The following is a 20,379-nucleotide window of genomic DNA, read 5'->3' on the forward strand; positions in this document are numbered from 1 at the left end:
GAACTGACCTAGAGTTTCTCACAGACAAAATTGCATATAAGCAAGTGTAGAATTTTGTGACAAATTATTCCCTATGTTATCAATCATATTAGAAAAAACGTAGCAAAAACATAGAAATGGCTATTTCATTAAAATAATTTCTGATTTAAATGTAAAGGAATTGGGCGCCTGGGTGGCTCAGTCATTAAGCGTCTGCCTTCGGCTCAGGTCATGATCCCAGGGTCCTGGGATCAAGTCCCACATTGGGCTCCCTGCTCAGCGGGGAGTCTGCTTCTCCCTCTCCCTCTGCCTGTCACTCTGCCTACTTGTGCTCTCTCTCTCAGTCAAATAAATAAAGTCTTAAAAAAAAAAGAAAAAAATATAAATGTAAAGGAATTATTTAAAAACATAAGTCTAGGGGCGCTTGGGTGACTCGGTTGGGTATCTGCCTTCAGCTCGGGTCACGATCTCAGGGTCCTGGGATCGAACTCCACATGTGGCTCCCTGCTCTTGGGAAGCTTGCCTTTCCCTCTCCTCCCTGCATGTGCTCTCTCTCGCTATCTCTCTCCTCCTCAAATAAATAGCATCTTAAAATTAAATTAAAATAAAAACATAAATCTAAGTTTCATAAAGATGAATAAAAATAAAAGTTGACAGAAGCTGTACTTTAATACCCATAGGAAATAAACACATGGCAAAACATTTGGAGTTAAAATTCATTTAAAGAAAACAGTAGGGGTGCCTGACTGGCTTAGTAGTGCATGTATGTGACTCTTGATGTTAGGATTGTGAGTTCAAGCCCTACACTGGGTGGAGAGATTACCTGAAAAAATAAAAACTCTTAAAAAAGTGTATGTAATGGGACGCCTGGGTGGCTCAATCGGTTAAGTGTCTGCCTTCAGCTCAGGTCATGATCCCAGGATCCTGGGATCAAGCCCCGCATCCGGCTCCTTGCTCAGAGGTGAGCTTGCTTCTCCCTCTACCTGCCGCTCTCCCTGCTTGTGTGCCCTCGCTCTCTCACAAATAAAATCTTTTTTAAAAAATAAAGTATATTAAAAAAGAACAATAAAAGAATGTATACTTTATTTATTTGAGAGAGCGAGAGCAAGCATGAGTGGCAGGAGGGAGAGAGGGAGAGGAAGAAGCAGGCTCCCGGCTGAGCAGGGAGTCCCACGTGGGACTATATCCCAGGACCTCGAGATCATGACCTGAGCTGAAGGCAGACACTTAACCGACTGAGCCACCCAGGTGCCCCTAAAAGAATGTATACTTAATGAAATTCGAGTACTTTAACAAATACATAATTTACATGTTTCTAGTTACACATCTTAGAAAGTGTTCAATTTATCCAAGGCCATCACAATAAAAAATAATAGTTTTAAACATTTGCATGTGTTATTTTTTCTAATTCATTGTTTTAAAAAGCAGTGAAATTCAAAGCCAAATCTTGATAAACTCTTAGTATTCTAGGAACAGAAGGCATCTTGGTTAGTAAGTTAAAGGAAACCAACAAATACTACTTGTAAACCATTAGAAACATTTCCTTTAAAGAATAAGACAGTTGCATGCTATCATCACTATTACTCAACATCATTTCAGCCAATACAATAAGATAAAAATAAGAAATGATAGGCTTAGCCTCATATGCAGGAGATCTACAGATGTGTAATTTATAGAGTTCAGTGAAGACCTACTAGTTTAAACAGTTTATCTTTTGCTTAAAAAAAAAAAAAAGAAATGATAGGCTTAAATCATTAAAAGAAATGTTAATTTGCAGATCTCATTCTCTATGTAGACACTCCAAGGCAGCCAACTGGAAGTGTTAGCCAACAAGGGAATTTGTTTCCAAAATAAACGTAAAAATTAGCTTCCCAAGCTTTCATAATTAGAAAATTTAGTGGGACAGGGGCACCTGGGTGGCTCAGTTGTTGAGCGTCTGCCTTCGGCTCAGGTCATGATCCCAGGGTCCTGGGATCAAGCCCCGCATCTGGCTCCCTGCTCCGCGGGAGGCCTGCTTCTCCCTCTCCCACTCCCCCTGCTTGTGTTCCCTTTCTCGCTGTGTCTCTGTCAGGTAAAGAAATAAAATCTTTTAAAAAAAAAAAAAAAATTTAGTGGGACAAACCCTCAAACATGGTAGCTACAAAAACTCTACAGTTTCTAGAAATGAACCTAGCAAGGATTATATAAGGTCTATATGAAGAAAGCTAAATTTAGCCAAAGCACATAAAAATATCTAGATAGATGTTTCTGGATGGAAAGATCCCGGGTTTTAGAGATACAGTTCTCTCAAAATTTGTATGTTAAGCACATTCCTATCAGAATCCCAATAGAATTTGTATAAATTTGACAAAGTATCTTTCCTGTGTATGTAGAAGAGAAAACAGACAAGAAAAATCCAGACAATTTCCTGTGGAAATTGATGGAGGTGGTGGTGGATGACCATGTCCTCTTAAATAGGAAAATATCTGATAAAACTATAAGAATTAAGCAGTGCAGTATTGTAGCAAAAATAGACACATTCACCAGTGGAACAAAAATATACCCAAATATAAATGGAAACCTAGTTAATAAAAAACAATCCCAAATCAATGATAAAAGAATAGACTGTTTAATAAATTTTGTGACAAGTGAATATCCACTTACAAAAAGAACATATTCCTTCTTGTTATGCAGATATAAGTTCCATATGAAAAAGGTCTAATTCTAATAAATGTTATGAAGAATTTAGGAGAATATTTTATAATCTTAGGAAGTCTTCCAAATCAAGATACTAAACCCTGAAGCCACAAGAGACGTTTTTCTGTAAAGTATAATCAAGAAAAAAGCAGTGTGAGGGGTGCCTGGGTCCTCAGTCAGTTAAATGTGTGCCTCCCCTCATCCTGAGGTCATGGGATCCAGCCGGATCCTCTGTTTCTCCCTCTCCCTCTGCCCGCCCCCCCACTCATGCTCTCTCTCTTTATCTCAAATGAATAAATAAAATCTTTAAAAAAAAACAACAGTGTGGAAGATGGAGTAATTATCTTTATTTGAAAATTGTATCCCACCAAAAAATAAGATTGATAAATATGGTACAGTAACTGGACACAAAATAAGTTTATAAAACTCAGTGACTTTTTTTTTAACTAGTAGTAATTTGAAATGGCAGGGGTGATCCCATTTACAGTTGTTGGAAAAACCACAGAATACCAGAAACAAAATTAATTAAAAAGATTCAGAACATTTAAGAAGAAAATAAGTTTGTTTAGGGTAGCAAACAAGACCAAATAAATGGAGTGATAAAACATGTTCCTAAATGAGGTCAAAATCTTTCCTAAATATGTGTATATGTTTAATGCAATTCAAACTGAATTCCAATGCGCTTTTTTTGTTGTTGGACAAAATAATTTATAAGGAAGAATAAATATCCAGGAATTCACAGGAGTAACTTGGAAAAGAATGGGAGGAGGGGGTAAGACTTGCCCTCCCAATATTAGATATTGCATAGGTATTGTAAAAATATACATAGGGAAAGTATAGCAGAAATTAACAGATTCACATACTTATGAAAATCTAATACATGCAAAGGTTGGCATTTCAATCTAAGGAGAAAGAATGGTATATTTAATAGTGTGTGATTGGCTATCCATACGTATATAATAGATGCCAATCTCATCTACAGAATTAAGTGCAAATCTAAATGCAAAAAAGTAGAGTATTTGTACAACTTTTTGATACGGGGACCACTTAGAAAGCTGGAAACAATGGAAAAGACTTACAGATTAAAACTAAATAAAAGGGTATTTGGCAGAAGATAAACTCAAAATACAAATGACTGGGAGAAAACGTTTGCTAGGGCTCCTGGGTGGCTCAGTCACTTAAGGGTCTGCCTTCGGGTCAGGTCATGATCCCAGGGTCCTGGGATGAAGCCCCACATCCCACATCAGGCGCTCTGCTCAGCGGGGAGCCTGCTTTTCCCTCTGCCCCTCCTCCACTCATGCTTGAGCTCGTTCTCTCTTTCTCTCTGAAATAAAATCTTTAAAAAGAAGTGTTTGCTAGTCAATCAAAGGATTATTAACCCTAATACAAGGAATCCGTTCAAATTATAGGAGCCCACTGGAATGTTCAGCAAAGGATGTGAATAGACCTGCACAAAGATATATGGAATGCCCCCCTCCCCAGAAAATGATGAAAAGGATGCTAAGCTTCACAAATTAATGCAAATTAAAACAATGAAATACAATTTTTTACCATTACATTGGCAAAAGAAAAAAAAAAGGTTTAAGAACAACCTGTGCTGGCAAAGTGTACAGAAATAAGTCTCATCTTCTTAGCATGGGCAAAAATGCCGAATTCTTTTTGGAAGGCAATCTAATGGTATTTATTACACTGAACATGTTTATACCTTTTGATTTAGTAGTTCTCCTTTTTAGGCTTTATCTTACAGAGGTAAAAGCACTAAATATATCAGGAAGCATTTCAGAGCATTGTTTGTAATTTATAAAGGAAATGATACATATACATATACCCTCCCTATCAGTGGGGTATATGTACCCGTGGCATGAAAGACACTGCAGTTTACAAAAACCTGGTTTTGCCTCTACACATTGACCTGGAAAGATATCTGTAAAATATTAAGTGAATGAAATTACCCAGTGATTTATTCCCACTTTAAAGAAAAAAAATTCTTTACTATCCATATGCATATATAGTTCAAACAAGCATAAAGAACCTCGGATGGTGTAGTGGGTAAGAGCAGAACCATAAGACTGGAGTGGGGGAAGGAGCAGTTCCTAAGGAGGAAGCTGCTGAATAGACAAAAACAGTGTCCACTACAAAAATTTTTTTAATTGATGACAAGGAGGGGCACCTGGCTGGCCCAGTGGGTAGAGCCGGTGACTCTGGATCTCAGGGTTGTGAGTTTGAGCCCCGCCTTGGGGATAGAGTTCACTTAAAAAACAAAACAAAACAAAAAAATAAGTTGATGAGAAGGAGCTGAAGTCCTTTTGAAGCACTAATGCTGTGTATGTATTATGTCTGTAATTTCAGTTACCTCTGACTTTTGAGGATGTGGCCATTTATTTCTCTGAGCAAGAATGGCAGAATCTAGAGGCATGGCAGAAGGAGCTTTACAAGCATGTAATGAGAACCAATTATGAGATTCTTGTTTCTCTAGGTAAGAAGTGCTCAATTTTGTGGGTAAGTCATGGAACTGGGTCTGGAAGAAGATCCCAGTCCCTTGATGCTCCTGTTTGTTAGGTCAGATTTCTCAGAAATTAACTCAGAATGGTATTTTTTACCCCAGAGTCCCATTTGTTAATACTTCTGTAAGCATTGCTAATCCTTACTCAAGGGTAGACATTGAGTAAGGAGAATATTTAAGACTTTGATGCGTGGTGGTCAGGGGTGACTAAGTCAGGGCTTTTAGTCGCTACACACTCACAGATTGCCGTGATTTCCATATGGGAGCACTCCTAGCTCGTGTCCATATGTACCTGTATATCTTTACCCTAGGATGTCCCTACCTGTCAGTTTTTACCATGGGGTGTGGATAACTCAGAAAAGCTAAAATATTTCCCTGCAGTGAGATTTTGTAAGGCTATACACAGATGGTTAACAGCAGCAGTCTCTTCATGGTTATGGTAATGGGTGTTCTTTTTAGTCTTTTTGCTTACTTGGTCTTTATACATATATATTTTTTATTTATCAAATGAATGATAAAGTCTCTGCTTCATCCTCACTCCTGCACTCAGATAATTCCCCAAGGCAACCACTGTTAACTTTACTGTTTTAGTTCTTATTGTACTTTCCTCCAATCTAACTATCATGCTTCCATCTCTATTACTTGATTTATCAAGTGTAGGCAGCATTAACTCATTACTATGAAAAATGAGACATTAATTCACTTAAACTATCTTTCTTCTATCTCCCTTTTTCCGTTTTCCCCAAATTTGGGGGTTTTTTCATGCCTCTATTGTCTACCTTTATAAATTAAATTTCTAGATCAAGGTCCATCAACTTTATATGTCTTGATTCCTTCAGTGTATGAAGATAAGGCAGTTAGTTCCCCTGTACTTCCTGCCATCTCTCTGGCTAGCTCCTGACAGCCATACCACTTCCTTTATATTGCAAGGTTTCTAATGCTTTGTATTCTATTCCATTACCATTTGTATGTTTTCCAGGCTTCATGTATACAATGTTGTTTCTAAAACACGTAATCCAAGACATTACATATTTTTATTGTTACTGAAGGACCAGTTAAAGTAATTGAATCTGTAGAGAAAGAAATATAATCCTCTATCGTTAATCCTGTTCCACCCAAAAAGAATGTTCCAAACATCAGGATCAAATGGATGCAAAATGGTCTATCATTGTAGCTTTGATTTCCTTAACAGCTAATCATGGTGAGCGTCTTTTCATTTGTATATCTTCTTAGGAGAAATGTCTATTCAAGTATTTTCCATTTTTAAATTGGTATATTTGTCTTTTTATTGTTGAGTTTTAAGCCTCCTCTGTTTGTTCTGGATCCTGGACCCTTATCAGATACATGACTCACAGATATTCTCTCCCATTCTGTGGGTTGTTTATTCACTTTCTTGATGGCATCCTTTGAGGCACAAAAGTTCTTAATTTTTATGAAGTCCAATTTCTTTTTTCTTGTGTTGCTTGAGCTTTTGGTGTCATATTTAAGAAACCATTGCCTAATCCAAAGTCACAAAGATTCACTCCTATGTTTTCTTCTAAGAGGTGTATAGTTTTAATGCTTACATTTATTTTTTTATTTTTTTAAAGATTTTATTTATTTGTCGGGGGGGGGGAGTGTGTGAGCACAAGCAGGGGGAGTGGCAGGCAGAGGGAGAAATAGGCTCCCCACTGAGCAAGGAGCCGGATATGGGACTCTATCCCAGGACCCTGGGATCATGACCTGAGCTGAAGGCAGATGCTCAACCAACTGAGTGACCCAGGTGCCCCTCAGTGCTTACATTTAGGTCTTTGATCCATTTTGAGTTAATTTTTGTATATGGTGTAGGGTAGGGATCCAGCAGCTTCTTTTGTGTATGGATATCCAGTTGTCCCAACACCATTTGTTGAAAAGAGTATTCTTTCCCCCATTGAATTCTCTTGGCACCCTTTTGGAAAATCAGTTGACCATAAAAGTAGAAGTTTATTTCTGGATTCTCAGTTCTGTTTCACTGATCTATATGTTAATCTTCATGCCAATAGCACGCTCTTTTGATTACCATTACTTTTCGGATCAGTTTGTCAGTTTCTGTAAAAAACAAACAAAAACCAGTTTGGATTTGGGGAATATTGTCATCTTTTTTAAAATTTCTTTTATTTTTTACATTCACATTTTTTAATTATAGCTATATAATATATTCTTTAAAAATTTTTTTTTCAAATTATAGTTGGCACACAATATCACATTAGTTTCAGGTGTACATCATAGTGATTCACCATCTCTGTATGCTATGCTATGCTCACCACAAGTGTAGCTACCATCTGTCACCATAGAACGCTGTTACAGTATCATTGACTATATTCCCTGTGCTGTGCCTTTCATTCCTGTGACTCATTCATGCCATAATTGAGGCCTGTATCTCCCACTCCCTGTCACTCATTTTGCCCATCTCCTTACCCCATCACTCTTGCAGCCATCAGTTTGTTCTTTCTATTTATACGATTGATTTTGCTTTGTGTTTGTTTACTCATTTGTTTTCAAATGAGGTGATTCTAAATAAATTATAAACCAAAGAAGAAATCACAAGAGAAATTAGAAAATATTTAAAGTTGGATGAAATGAAAATATAAAGCAGCAAAATTTGTGAGATGCACCAAAGCAGCACTTAGAGGGAAATGTATAAGTCTAAATGCTTATATCAGAAAAGCAGCAAGGGTTTCTTTTTTTTTTTTTAATCTTTTTATTCATTTTTAAAAATTTAAGGGGCGCCTGGGTGGCTCAGTCGTTAAGCGTCTGCCTTCGGCTCAGGTCATGATCCCAGGGTCCTGGGATCGAGCCCCACATCGGGCTCCCTGCTCGGTGGGAAGCCTGCTTCTCCCTCTCCCACTTCCCCTGCTTGTGTTCCCTCTCTCGCTGTGTCTCTCTCTGTCCTATAAATAAATAAATAAATAAAATCTTTTAAATAAATAAATAAAAATTTAATTTCAATTAATTAACATATAATGTATTATTGGTTTCAGAGGTAGAGGTCAGTGATTCATGAGTCTTATATAATACCCAGTGATCACTACATCACGTGCCCTCCTTAATGTCCATCACCCAGTTACCCAATCCCCCCACCTCTCACCCCTTGGGAATATTGTCATCTTAACAATTTTAAGACTTCCTATTCATGAACATGAGATATCTTTCCATTTATTTATGACTTTTAAATCTCTTTCAACAGTATTTTACAGTTTTTGTTGTGTAAGTCTTGTATTTCTTTTATTAAATTTATTCCTAAGTGTGTTATTCTTTTTGGTGTTATTGTAAATTGAATTGTTTTCTTGGTTTTATTTTTGGAAAAATACTTTTATTTTAAAAGGTGCTGGGACTTCAACGGATGAAGAGTGAGAATAGGTGTATGGATTTAAATAAAAGATAGTGATTCCTTTTCTCATGAAAGCAGCCTTAGAATTCTTTTGGGATTGAAGTCAGATTTCAGAGGGCAAGGAGGGATCTGGAACATAGTGATCAGTCTCCACATGTACTACACCACTCTGACATTTTATCCCTGAGACATTACCTGGCTTACCCTCTTTCTCTGATCTGAACCATACACTGATCTCCCTTTAGCACTCTATGAAGCATACTTTAGGTTCTGTGAGAGAGATAGTATTGAAAGAAAGTTTTACTTGAAAATACATAAACATTTTATTAGGGGAATGGGGTCATATATTAGAGAATCTTGTAACTATTTTCATTTGCTTATTTTATTGCTTGCAACCCTTTTTATTCTAGCAGAACTCAACCATGTTTTGGGCTATGATTAGCACTGTCACCAGTGGACTTCTGAGAGTATTTTAGCTGGAGCTACCTACTTTGAAATTTCCTAGGATAGGCATTCGAGTTCTTATTTTTGCATACCCCCGTCTTCCCATGGTATCTCCAGTTGTTTGCGGGGCTGTCCCACCATTCTCAAAGCACGCTACTAGTGAGTTTTATGAAATCCACAACAAAATACATATTGCTCGATATATGGGGACCAAGACAGGATTTAAACAGTAAACTGATTTAACAGGTCCAAATAGATTAGGAAGTACTGTTAGGATATGTCGGCAGTTTTGCTCCTCCTTGCATAAACCTATAATCTATTTTTTGACCTCTCGTCTCATATGTTTTCCCAGGAGTACATTTTGAAAATTTAAAAGCAACTTGGTGTGCTTTAAATTTAGTGTTCAAAGAAACCAAACTACCTTTTCTGACTTCTTTGGACAGATGATGGACTTCCCAAACCAGAACTAATATCCTGGATTGAACAGGGGAAAGAGTTCTTCAAGAACTGGGGAGAATCACAGAAATCAGGAAACATAATTTGCTCTTCTGCTGGTTTGCAGTTTGATCCAGTTATCGAGGGTCATCAGTTTCAGGGTAAGTATTAAGAAATTAGGGCCCTGCCTTAAGACATCATGCTCCATTTGTTCCAGTTCTCTGATCTCGTCTTCCTGTTTGGCTGGGCTAAGGCTGGACATCTGGTGTACTCTAGAGAAACACAGTAAAGTACAGTGGTTAGGAGTGTGGGTTCTAGAGTCTGAGTCTGGATCTTGTCTTTTCTGGGGCACCTTCGGCAAGTTGTTCAGCCTCTCAGTATTTCAATTTCCTGACCTATAAAATGAAGATAATAAAAGTACCTACATTATAGGACTATATAGGTTAACATATGTAAAGTGTTAAAGTGATACCTGGCACACACTAAGAGCTCAGTAAATGTGAGCTGTTGTTAGTAGTAGGTAGGGCGAGGGGGATGGTGGCAGGAATCAGAGACTGGTTATCCACATTCTAGTGACCAAAATTGCTTCCTTCCTATCTGGAGACTGTTGACTCTACTTGAATACCTAAAACTCAGCTCTCCTCTGTTGTTTCTTTTTATGATGGGACAGTCTGAGGTTTTTGGATTCTTTTTAAATATTTATGTATTTATTTATTAGAGAGAGTGAGAACGAGCAGGGGGAGGGGCAGAGGGAGAGAATTTCAAGCAGATTCTCTGCTGAGTGCGGAGCCCAACTTGGGGCTCGATCTCATGACCCGAGCCGAAATCAAGAGTTGGATGCTCAACCGACTGAGCCACTCAGGTGCCCCTGAGATTTTTGGATTCTTAAAAGTCAGCAGTAAAGTATGGAATGAGAAAGCCACTGGGAGCATCATTCCAAGAAATCTTGTCAATAGTTTGTTGAGTTTTTTGTTGCTTCTTTCTGGACAGTAAGGGAGTTTTGCTCCACAAATTATTTCACTTTTTGCCATGTGTTATCAATTCTTCCAAGAAACCTTTTTAAAAGGTTTGTGGGCATAGAGGTGAGGAGGGGGGAGCAGAGGCCAGGCCCTGCTGCCTGGCCTTAGGGACAGCCCCTGGGTCATGACTGTGGTGTTAGGGTCTGTTAGTGACAGTGCCATCATCACTTGTTAACTCCAGGAATGTCTGCACATCAAAATGGTACAAATGTGATGGTCCTGTGGTCATGGTGGTGGTGAGTCCTTACAGGTGCATGCAGTATGCCAGGCACGTGCTCAGCACCGTACGTGCAGGATCTCACCTAATGACCATGACAATCATACATCCTGTTGCTTCCCTGTGTCTACAGGAGAAGGAATCGAAGCCAAGAGAGATTAGCTTGACAAAGGCTGCATAGTGGAGAGCTGGGATTTGAACCAGACGGCCTGATTCCAAAGCTTAGGCCCTATGTTTGAGATCTATATTTTCCTCTTTTTTTTTTTTTTAAAGATTTTATTTATTTATTTGAGAGAGAGAATGAGAGACAGCATGAGAGGGAGGAAGGTCAGAGGGAGAAGCAGACTCCCTGCCGAGCAGGGAGCCCGATGTGGGACTCGATCCCGGGACTCCAGGATCATGACCTGAGCCGAAGGCAGTCGCTTAACCCGACTGAGCCACCCAGGCGCCCCTCCTCTTTTTTTTTTTAAGTTTAATTTATTTAAGTAATCTCTACACCCAACATGAGGCTTGAACTCATGACCCTGAGATCAAGAGCCATATGCTCTTTCGACTGACTGAGCCAGCCAGGCGCCCCTATATTTTCCTTTTTTTTTTTTTTTTTAAAGATTTTATTTACTTATTTGACAGAGAGAGAGAACACAAGTAGGCAGAGTGGCAGGCAGAGAGAGAAGGAGAAGCAGGCTCCCCGCCGAGCAGGGAGCCCAATGCGGGGCTCGATCCCAGGACCCTGGGATCATGACCTGAGACGAAGGCAGACACTTAACTGACTGAGCCACCCAGGCACCCTATATTTTCCTTTTTTAAGATATGTTTTTTTCAGTTTAGTTTCAGCAGACTTCTTACCAAACTCTCAGCCATGAAATAGAACCACAGTTGAAATGTCCCTGGTTGTGGATTTCCGTGGGAGCTGGGTTCCCTGGCCACCAGACATCACCATGAACTGCTCCCTCTCCTGGTGACATAAGCATTTAGTCATGCCACAGACAGGAATACTGACTGAATTTTTGTTTTCCATTTCAGGAAGCCAACAAGCTGTGCATTCAGGAGAGGCTGAACGCCATTTCCAGCTGGATCCCCGAGAAGGCCAGTGCCCCTCTGAACCCTCAGGAGGAGGAGGGGAAGATGGTGCCTTCAGGCCTGACCAAACCATGGCCCTCCTGAGCCCACACAGACATGCCGCACAGGCTCCACTTCCAGTAGTCCACAGCTCCGGGGAGCCCACCCAGAGAGAGGGAATCCCAAGTCCCAGAGCGCCGGGGCTCCCTGGCTTGCAGGAGGCCTGCTTTGGGGAGGGCACCCAGCACCCTTGCGCTGTCTGCGGGGAAAACTTTTGGAAGGAGGACCACTCAGAGAAGCACCAGAGGAGCCACCTGAAGGACCAGCCATGGAGGTCCTGGAAGAAATTCAGCAAACAGACCGCCCCACAGCAACAGCGGAGCATCCGTCAGGGTCCCAGGCGCTTCCGGTGTCCTGACTGTGGGCGGAGCTTCCACCGGAAGCAGTGTTTGCTCGGCCACGTGGCTGGCCACGCAGGGCAGAGCCCGCTGCCCTGCCCGCAGAAGCAGACCCTTCTCGGCCACTGCGTCCGGCACAAGGGGGAGAGGCCTTCCCAGTGCCCCAAATGTGACGGGAGCTTTCTCTCGAAGAGCAGCAAGCAGGCTTGCCAGGGCCAGCCCGGCAGGGAGAGGCTAGGCTCCTGGAGAGGAGGCGATGGCGCCTTCCCCGGGAAGGCTGAGGCGGCCGCTGAGGAGCTGTGCCCCCGGAAGGGGGCCGGGGAGGCTCCCCCGCGCCGCCCCCCCGGGGAGAGGGCCTTCTCCTGTGCGGAGTGTGGTAAGCGCTTCACCGCAAGGTCCAAGCTCGCCAGCCACCTCAGGGTGCACACGGGAGAGAAGCCCTTCCGGTGCCCGGAGTGCGACAAGAGCTTCCGCCTGAGCGGCCTGCTGAAGGTGCACCAGCGCGTGCACAGCGGCGAGCGGCCGTTCTCCTGCCGGAAGTGCGGCAAGGCCTTCGCCAAGCGCTGGAAACTCACCGAGCACAGCCGAGTCCACAGCGGGGAGAAGCCCTTCTGGTGCGCCGAGTGTGGTAGGAGCTTCCGCCAGCGGGGACAGCTGCTGAGGCACCAGCGCCTGCACACCGACGAGAAGCCCTTCCAGTGCCCCGAGTGTGAGCTGAGCTTCCGCCTCAAGAGCATGCTGCGGGCACATCGGCTCCGCCACAGCGGGGAGAGGCCCTTCTCCTGCGGCGAGTGTGGCCGAGGCTTCACCCACCAGTGCAAGCTCCGGGAGCACCTGAGGGTGCACAGCGGGGAGAGGCCCTTCCGGTGCCCCGAGTGTGACAAGAGCTTCCGCCTGAAGGGCATCCTGAAGGCGCACCAGCGCACGCACAGCAAGGAGAGGCCCTTCTCGTGTGGCGAGTGTGGCAAGGGCTTCACCAGACAGTCCAAGCTCACCGAGCACTTCCGCGTGCACAGCGGGGAGAGGCCCTTCCAGTGCCCCACCTGCGACAGGAGCTTCCGCCTGAAGGGGCAGCTGCTGAGTCACCAGCGCCTGCACACGGGGGAGAGACCCTTCCAGTGCCCCGAGTGCGGCAAGAGCTACCGCGTGAAGGCCGACATGAAGGCCCACCAGCTGCTGCACGGCGGGGAGATGCCCTTCTCCTGCGAGTGTGGCAAGGGCTTTGCCAAGCAGTCCAAACTCATCGAACACGTCAGGACCCACACAGGGGAGAAGCCTTTCCAGTGTCCCAAGTGTGACAAGAGTTTCCGCTTGAAGGCTCAGCTGCTCAGCCATCAAGGCCTGCACACAGGGGAGAGACCTTTCCGCTGCCCCGAGTGTGATAAGAACTTTCGGGAAAAGGGACACATGCTTCGGCACCAGCGCATACACAGGCCTGAGAGGCCATTTGCCTGCGGCGACTGTGGTAAGGGCTTCATTTATAAGTCTAAACTGGCCGAACACATCAGGGTGCACACGAAATCCTACAGTGCTCCAAGTGAGCCTGACATTAAGAAGAGGCTCAGCCAGCTGTTTGCAATGATCGAGGCTGACTGGAGTTGAGGCCGTGGAGGGCATCCGGAGCCTTCAGCGGAGTCCCATGTGGCCTGGGAATCCACAGCGGCCACAGCCAAACCCACCGGGAGACAGATTTTAGGAACGGGGAGCCCCCTTTTGAGCAAGAATGTAACGTGAGTTAGGAATATGAGAAACCACACAGGATTTTCTCGGTTAGCTCATCACCTGTTATATTTCCTATCTACTGATGAAAGAGATACCTGTTCTTCCTGCCGTCTTAAGTGGTAATTTCCCCGCAAATGCTAAGCTAGCTCTGAAATCCCAGCTTGAACTAAGACAGTCAGTCCCTCCAGTACTGTTCTCAAAGCTGAGGAGATGGGGTGGCTCTTAAACATCCACTTGACTCTTTTTCACAGTGTGACCCTAAACTGGGGGGTTTAAATCCAGTGGATTTTGTTGCAGGCCTGATATGATGTTGGATTTGGTTTTGATTAATTTATTTTGAAACTGATAGCAATAAAACGAGCTCTCTGAATCCCAGTCTGTCTGTCTATGTGAATGCTGAGGTCTCACGGCAGCTTCCACAGTGGTTGTGCATAGTTCCCCCTAAGGAAAAGCGGATAATTTCAGCAAAGTTTGGCTCATCTGAGTTGAAGAAACATAAAAAGCAGGGGTGCTAAGATCTATGGGGCTAGAATATAGATACAAGATGGGTTTGGGAGCTGCAGAACAGACGCTTTTGGAAGCCAAGACAGTGAACGGGATTCTGAGTGACCAAGCGGTGACCAAATCTGAGTAGAGACAAAATTACAAAGCCAAGGGATGCCTGGCTGGCTCAGTTGGTAGAGCGTGCAACTCCTGATCTCGGGGTTGTGAGTTCGGGCCCCGTGTTGGGTATAGAGATTACTTAAACATAAAATATTCCGGAAAAAAGTAACAAAACCAAACAGCTTTGTCATGCAGCACTACAGGCAACAACAGTGTAGCGTGGAGAATTTTCAAGCAAATGTTAAAAAAAGTAAACATAATACAAGTAGTACAAGTAGAAGTCCAGGAACCTACCCCATTTGTTACATGAGGTGAAGGCTGCGTGAGCACAGAATATCTGTACTTCAGGGACAGAACTACATTCCGTGACTTCCAGAGGGTTCATATTTCGTGAAAAGACCTGAAATTCTGGGGCACCTGGGTGGCTCAGTCGGTTAGGCGTCTGCCTTTCACTCAGATCATGATCTTGGGGTTCTGGGATCGAGCCCCGCATGAGGCTCTGCTCAGTCTGCTTCTTCACTCTGTCTCTCTCAAATAAATAAATCTTAAAAAAAAAAGACCTGAAATTCTGAGGGATGACAGAAAATGAGATTGTCACTAAACTACAACGTGTCACACATGATTTCTCTGGAACACTGGCTCCAAAGATTCTTTTTTTAAAAAGGGAAAGAGGGGAGCCTGGGTGGCTCAGTCAGTTAAGCCTCTGACTTGATTTTTTTGGCTCAGGTTGTGAGATCAAGCCCCACGTTGGGCTCCATGTTGGGTATGGAACCTGATTAAGATTCTTCTTCTCCCTCTGCCCCTCCCCACCTTGCACTCTCCTTCTCTAAAAAAAATAAAAAATTTAAGGGTGCCTGGGTGGCTCAGTCGTTAAGCGTCTGCCTTTGGCTCAGTTCATGATCCCAGGGTCCTGGAATCAAGCCCCACATCGGGCTCCCTGCTCTGCAGGAAGCCTGCTTCTCCCTCTCCGACTCCCCCTGCTTGTGTTCCCTCTCTCGCTAGCTCTCTGTCAATAAATAAAATCTTTAAAAAAAAATTGAGAAAAGGAAAGAACTACATGGCCAATTAAAGTAAAACAGTTCTCACCCACACATACCCCCACATACAGTCTATGGCTCTCCCAGAGGAAGACCTGATGTGTAGTATTTTCTTATATTGTGAATATATTTGACCTTGGGATTCTTTTTCAAAAACATTTACTATGATCTTGTGGACGTAGAGTTCTGCAGGATTCATTTTGTAAAACATTACTGAAGAGCAAGCACGCTTGGCTCCATTAAGACATTAAAATGTCTGTTGTGTTCACGGGACAGCCAGCCTCAAAAAGCGTGGAGTTAGACTCAACATAAGCAAAGAAGGGATAGAGGCCGTGCTGCAGGTGAATGCCCATACTGGGGACCCAGAGAGTAGGAAGTGATCATGAACCCAGCAGGGGTTTCAAGGAAGACTGAAGGCCAGAGACTCTAGGTTGCTGTTCTTACCTATTGCCTGGTACAATTGCAGGATCTCAGATGGTAAAAGACTCAGAGTGTTTAAAGTGTTGTTAAAAACTGAAGGCGTTTTGGAAGATGTCAAGAAAAAGGGTAAGATCCAACTAAACCCAAGTACCCTAGGCTGCCCACACTCAACATGAAAAACAGGTCCCAGAGTGGTACTTAAAGAAGAGAGAGATTCTGGAAAAGAAGGTATCATAAGCACAGGTTCATAAACTTCCTTTTCTATCCTGCCCAAAATACCCAAAAAGAAAAATCCATGCTGAGATATCCTGCAGAAATCCCTGAATTTCAAGAATAAGGAAAGATGCCTACAAGTATCCAAAAAATAATCCCATCACCTCCAAAAGAATAATAAATCTGACTGGCCCAACAATGAAGATCCTACTAAAAGGGACAGAATGGTTTTTAAAAAAATTTCCATTAAGGGGTGCCTGGGTGGCTCAGATGGTTAAGCGTCTGCCTTCGGCTCAGGTCATGATCCCAGGGTCCTGGGATCGAGTCCCACATTGGGCTCCTTGTTCCTTGGGAGCCTGCTTCTCTCTGTCTCTCATGAATAAATAAATAAATAAAATCTTTAAAAAAAAAATTTCCATTAAGGTCAAGAAGGCAATGGTCTCTGCTGAGCCATTACTTAACATTACGGAATGCGTTCTATTATTGTATACCTGGATCATCCAAGAGAATCACCTAAATAACCATCACAAGTAAGAAAAACATCCTATTCACAAAAGCCCAGTCACTGTCTTGACTCAAGACGAGAACCAAGTACACTCATATTTGTTTTCTGCCTCTCGATATCCCAGTAATATTACAGTAAAGGAATTTTTTTATATAAATCCACAGCCATGAAGAGAACTCAGAGGAAACCATCAGCGGATGAGAAAGTTCAACAGATTCCAGAAAGTTATTGGCAGAATGGCATCTAATGAAGGGAAGCGGAGTCACCACAAGCAGGAAGAGGCAGAAAGGGGACTGAGGCTTGGAGGAGTGTGACTGGTTGAGCAGATGCTCAGCCCGGGAGCCAGGCAGGATGGAAGCCCAAGACCAGGGCAATTAACTAAAAGTCTGTCAGTGACTAGTCAGGCCCTCCTTCCACAACCACCAGCAGCAGCACCAGAAAGGCAAAGGGAAAGATGCAAGGGGTGTTGTTTAACAGATTTGTGAGTTTGGAGCTCAGAGCAGATGTCTGGACTAAAGAAAGAAACATGGTCATCAGCATTAAATATTTAAACTCCCTGGCACTGAAATCACCTAGAGCTCGAGAGTAGACAAAGGAGAAGGGAGGACCAAGTCCTCAGTAGCCCTAATAATTTGAGGGTCAACAGATTTGGAGAAGTAGGGAAAGAGAACAAAAAGGAGGGAACTGTGAGGTGGGAGGGATCCTAGGAAGGAGTGGTGCCTCGGCAGCCAAACAAGGAGAATATTCCAAGAAGCAGGACAACAGAGATGAGTTCTGCTGAGAAGTTTGGTGCAATAAGAGCAAAGAAGTGGCCAGAAGATTTGGCAACATCGAGGTAGATATTGACCTAGACAAGAACACTTTCCTTTGTGTTGGAGCAGAAAGGCAGACCTTGGCTGACTGGTACACGGTGTGAATAAGGAATTGGAGACAGGCTGTATAAAGAACTCTTTCCAGAAGTTTAGTTTAAAATGGAGCAGAGAAATTGACAGTAGCTGAAAAAGTTACTGTTATTGATACTAGAGCAAATCTGCCTGCTAATGGGGAAGGATTCTGAAAAAGAAGAGTGAAGATGTAGCAGAGGAAAGACAGCTGTGCAGGTAGAGGAATTGGCCTTCAGTGGGGGAGAGACACTTTTCCCAAGTAACTGGAGGACAGGAGAGGTTGCTACCACAAATACAATTTGGTTGTAGAATTGGGGGTTCACATCTGATGACTTTTTCTTTAGCTAAGAGAGAATAGGGGAAATTAGAGGAGAAACATGAAAATATGAGTCACCTGAATCCTTGAAAAATTGATCCGTTGGGAGTAAATTATCTCCAGTAGCATCTGGTAGGATGTCTTACATAGAGCAAACTCAGTAAGCCGAGCTGAGTATCTCAAGGGAATCTGGAAATTTCTGACTGGTGTAGAAATTTGAACAGAAATTTGCACAGCAGATCCCCAAAATTTATGAGAGAGGGGGAGAGTTTGAAACATTAGTGAGAATTTTAGGGACAAGAGGAAGTACTTTTTCCAGAAGTTTTTATCTTAGAGGCATAAGCAAAAAATAGAGATGGAAATTTATTTGGCTGAATTGGTGAATGTCACAGTAGAAGGCTTTTTTTTTTTTTTTTAAGATTTTATTTATTTGTCAGGGAGAGAGAGAGAGCACAAGCAGGGGGAGCAGCAGGTTCCCCACTGAGCAAGGAGCCCAATGGCGCACTTGATCCCAGGACCCTGGGATCATGACCTGAGCTGAAGGCAGATGCTTAACCAACTGAGCCATCCAGGCATCCCCAGTAGAAGGCTTCTTTTCTTTTCTTTTTTTTTTATTATTATGTTATGTTAGTCACCATTCAGTACTTCATTAGTTTTTGACACAGTGTTCCATGATTCATTGTTTGCGAATAACACCCAGTACTCCTTGCAATATGTGCCCTCCTTAATACCCATCACTGGGCTAACCACCTCCTCCCCTAGAAGTAGAAGGCTCCTAAGCGAAACTAAAATATGCCTAACTTCCAAAGTTGGTGACAAGTTATGTAAGGTATTCCTTGAATGAGCCCTTTCTATTGCTTCCTGTTGCCTTAGCATTTCTCAGAAAACTCTTTTGGCCTATTTTCTATAAGCTAGATAGTATATGGTTTAAGTCTCTCCTCTCGCCCCACTTACCACCTTGATCACAAGTTTCCTTTGCTGTAACCAATATAGGCTCTGAGGAGGCCTTTTAAGAGCACAGAAATCTAGGACATTTCAGTTTTCTTTTAAAGTAATAGTTTCCTGGGGCGCCTGGGTGACCCAGGCGGTTAATTGGCTGCCTTCGGCTTGGGTCATGATCCCGGGGTCCTGGGCTGAGTCCTGCATGGAGCTCCTTGCTCAGCGGAGAGTCGGCTTCTCCCTTTTTCTCTCACTCTGCCTCTCCCCCTGCGTGTGCACTCGCTCTCTCTCTCACTCTCTCTCAAATAAATAAATAAAATCTTAAAAAAAAAAATTTTTTTTTAAACCAAAGTAATAGTTCCCAGGGGCACCTGGGTGGCTCAGTCCGGTAAGCATCTGCCTTCCTCTCAGGTGATGATCCCAGGGCGCTGGGATCGAGCCCCACACCTTTGGCCATAGTGCACCTTCTCCAGTTCGCCTCCCTTATCAGGCCCCTCCCACACCTCCTGGCTCCTCATAGAAGCTGGAGGAGTTGCACTGAGCCCAAGGCAGCCCAAACCTTTCCCGAAACGACCAAACGTGAAAACCACCACGGTGGACAGGTGAGTGGCAGAGAGGTGGATAGAGTAGTGAATGGCTACGCAGTGACGCACAATTTCATTTTGAAAAGCGGCAATCTGGGGCAAGAACAATTGAAGCAGAAAAAGGAACGTTATACAGGATCCAATTCCCTGACTTCTATGTGATCAATTTCAGATCTAACCTTGTGTAGCCCTCAAAGGAGGAAAGGTCATAGCTGTGGAGAATCTGGTGCAATTCCAGTTCTCCCAGTCCAGGGAGCAGAGGAGATCCGGATGCTGTTAAAACAAGCACAGAGCTGCCCGAGGCCGCCGGAGCAATCTGCTCCTCCCACCCGCAGGCGGCTCTGTGGGAGCCCAGTTCACGCGCAGGAAAGGCAACGTTCCCAGGATGCCCTGCGTATCTCCAGGGCGACGGCCGCCGTGGGACGGAGCTGACGGGCGCAGGCGCAGGCCCCACCCCCGGGGCGGCTGCGGGAGCGGCTGCTGGACCGACCAGACCTCCCCAGTCGCACTACGCGGCCGCACTACGCCGGGCGGGGGCGGCGGCAGCGGCTGGGCCCGGGGGCGGGGCAACGTGCGCCCGGCGGAAGCCTGGTCTCCGGCCGGAGACCATCCCGGGGGCGGGACCGGCGGCCCGGCCCGGGGTCTCGGACCACGCAGACGCTGCAGGGGCCGTCGGGTGTGAGCGGTGACGTCTCGGTCGCGCAGAGGCGGTTGCCCGCGGTCGCAGGAGGGCAGCCGGCCGGGCCGGGCCGGTAGGGGGCGCCGGCCGGGCCGGTCGGACGATGACATCAGCCTGAGCTCGCGTTCTGGGGTCCGGAGAGGGCGGTGCAGGCACATCCGTGCGCTCAGCCCAGGACTAAGTTCCATGAAGCAGAGACTGATTTTTTCTCGTTACCCATCGAGTGTATGGCCTCAATGGGCGCTCTCCGAACGCTTGGTGAATCAATGAATTAATGAAAGAGTCCTGCTCATAGCCACTGATTCTGTCGTCAGCCCCGGGCGCTCTGAGTGTCGCAGTTTCCCTGAAGCTCAGCTTGCATGTTGGTGAGGTGCAGAGTGGGAGAAAGGGGAACAGAG

At 44.2% G+C, this 20,379-nt stretch overlaps 1 protein-coding gene and 1 long non-coding RNA gene across 3 annotated transcripts in view; one reads left to right on the forward strand and one right to left on the reverse strand.

The window, feature by feature from the left end:
- ZNF786 (zinc finger protein 786) overlaps positions 1-14,171 on the forward strand; it is a 21,172-nt gene extending 7,001 nt beyond the window's left edge. The window contains exons 2-4 of one of the 2 annotated variants that reach the window (XM_031025483.2): positions 5,005-5,131; positions 9,395-9,547; positions 11,646-14,171. In XM_031025483.2, coding sequence (XP_030881343.2) covers positions 5,005-5,131; positions 9,395-9,547; positions 11,646-13,681 — 2,316 coding nt within the window. In that variant the 3' untranslated portion in view covers positions 13,682-14,171. The remainder of the gene's footprint in view (positions 1-5,004; positions 5,132-9,394; positions 9,548-11,645) is intronic. The other variant, XM_081799908.1, reaches the window with a different exon arrangement.
- Positions 5,125-18,142, reverse strand: LOC145716449 (uncharacterized). The gene is made up of 3 exons (XR_014139087.1): positions 17,858-18,142; positions 12,655-14,242; positions 5,125-7,225 (listed from the first exon to the last, which is right to left on the reverse strand). It is a non-coding gene; the product is annotated as an uncharacterized LOC145716449 (long non-coding RNA).
- Positions 18,143-20,379: the final 2,237 nt, after the last annotated feature.

Source organism: Leptonychotes weddellii, chromosome 12 (assembly GCF_054177405.1).
Source record: "Leptonychotes weddellii isolate Sample4059 chromosome 12, ASM5417740v2, whole genome shotgun sequence".
Classification (NCBI taxonomy): Eukaryota; Metazoa; Chordata; class Mammalia; order Carnivora; family Phocidae; genus Leptonychotes; species Leptonychotes weddellii.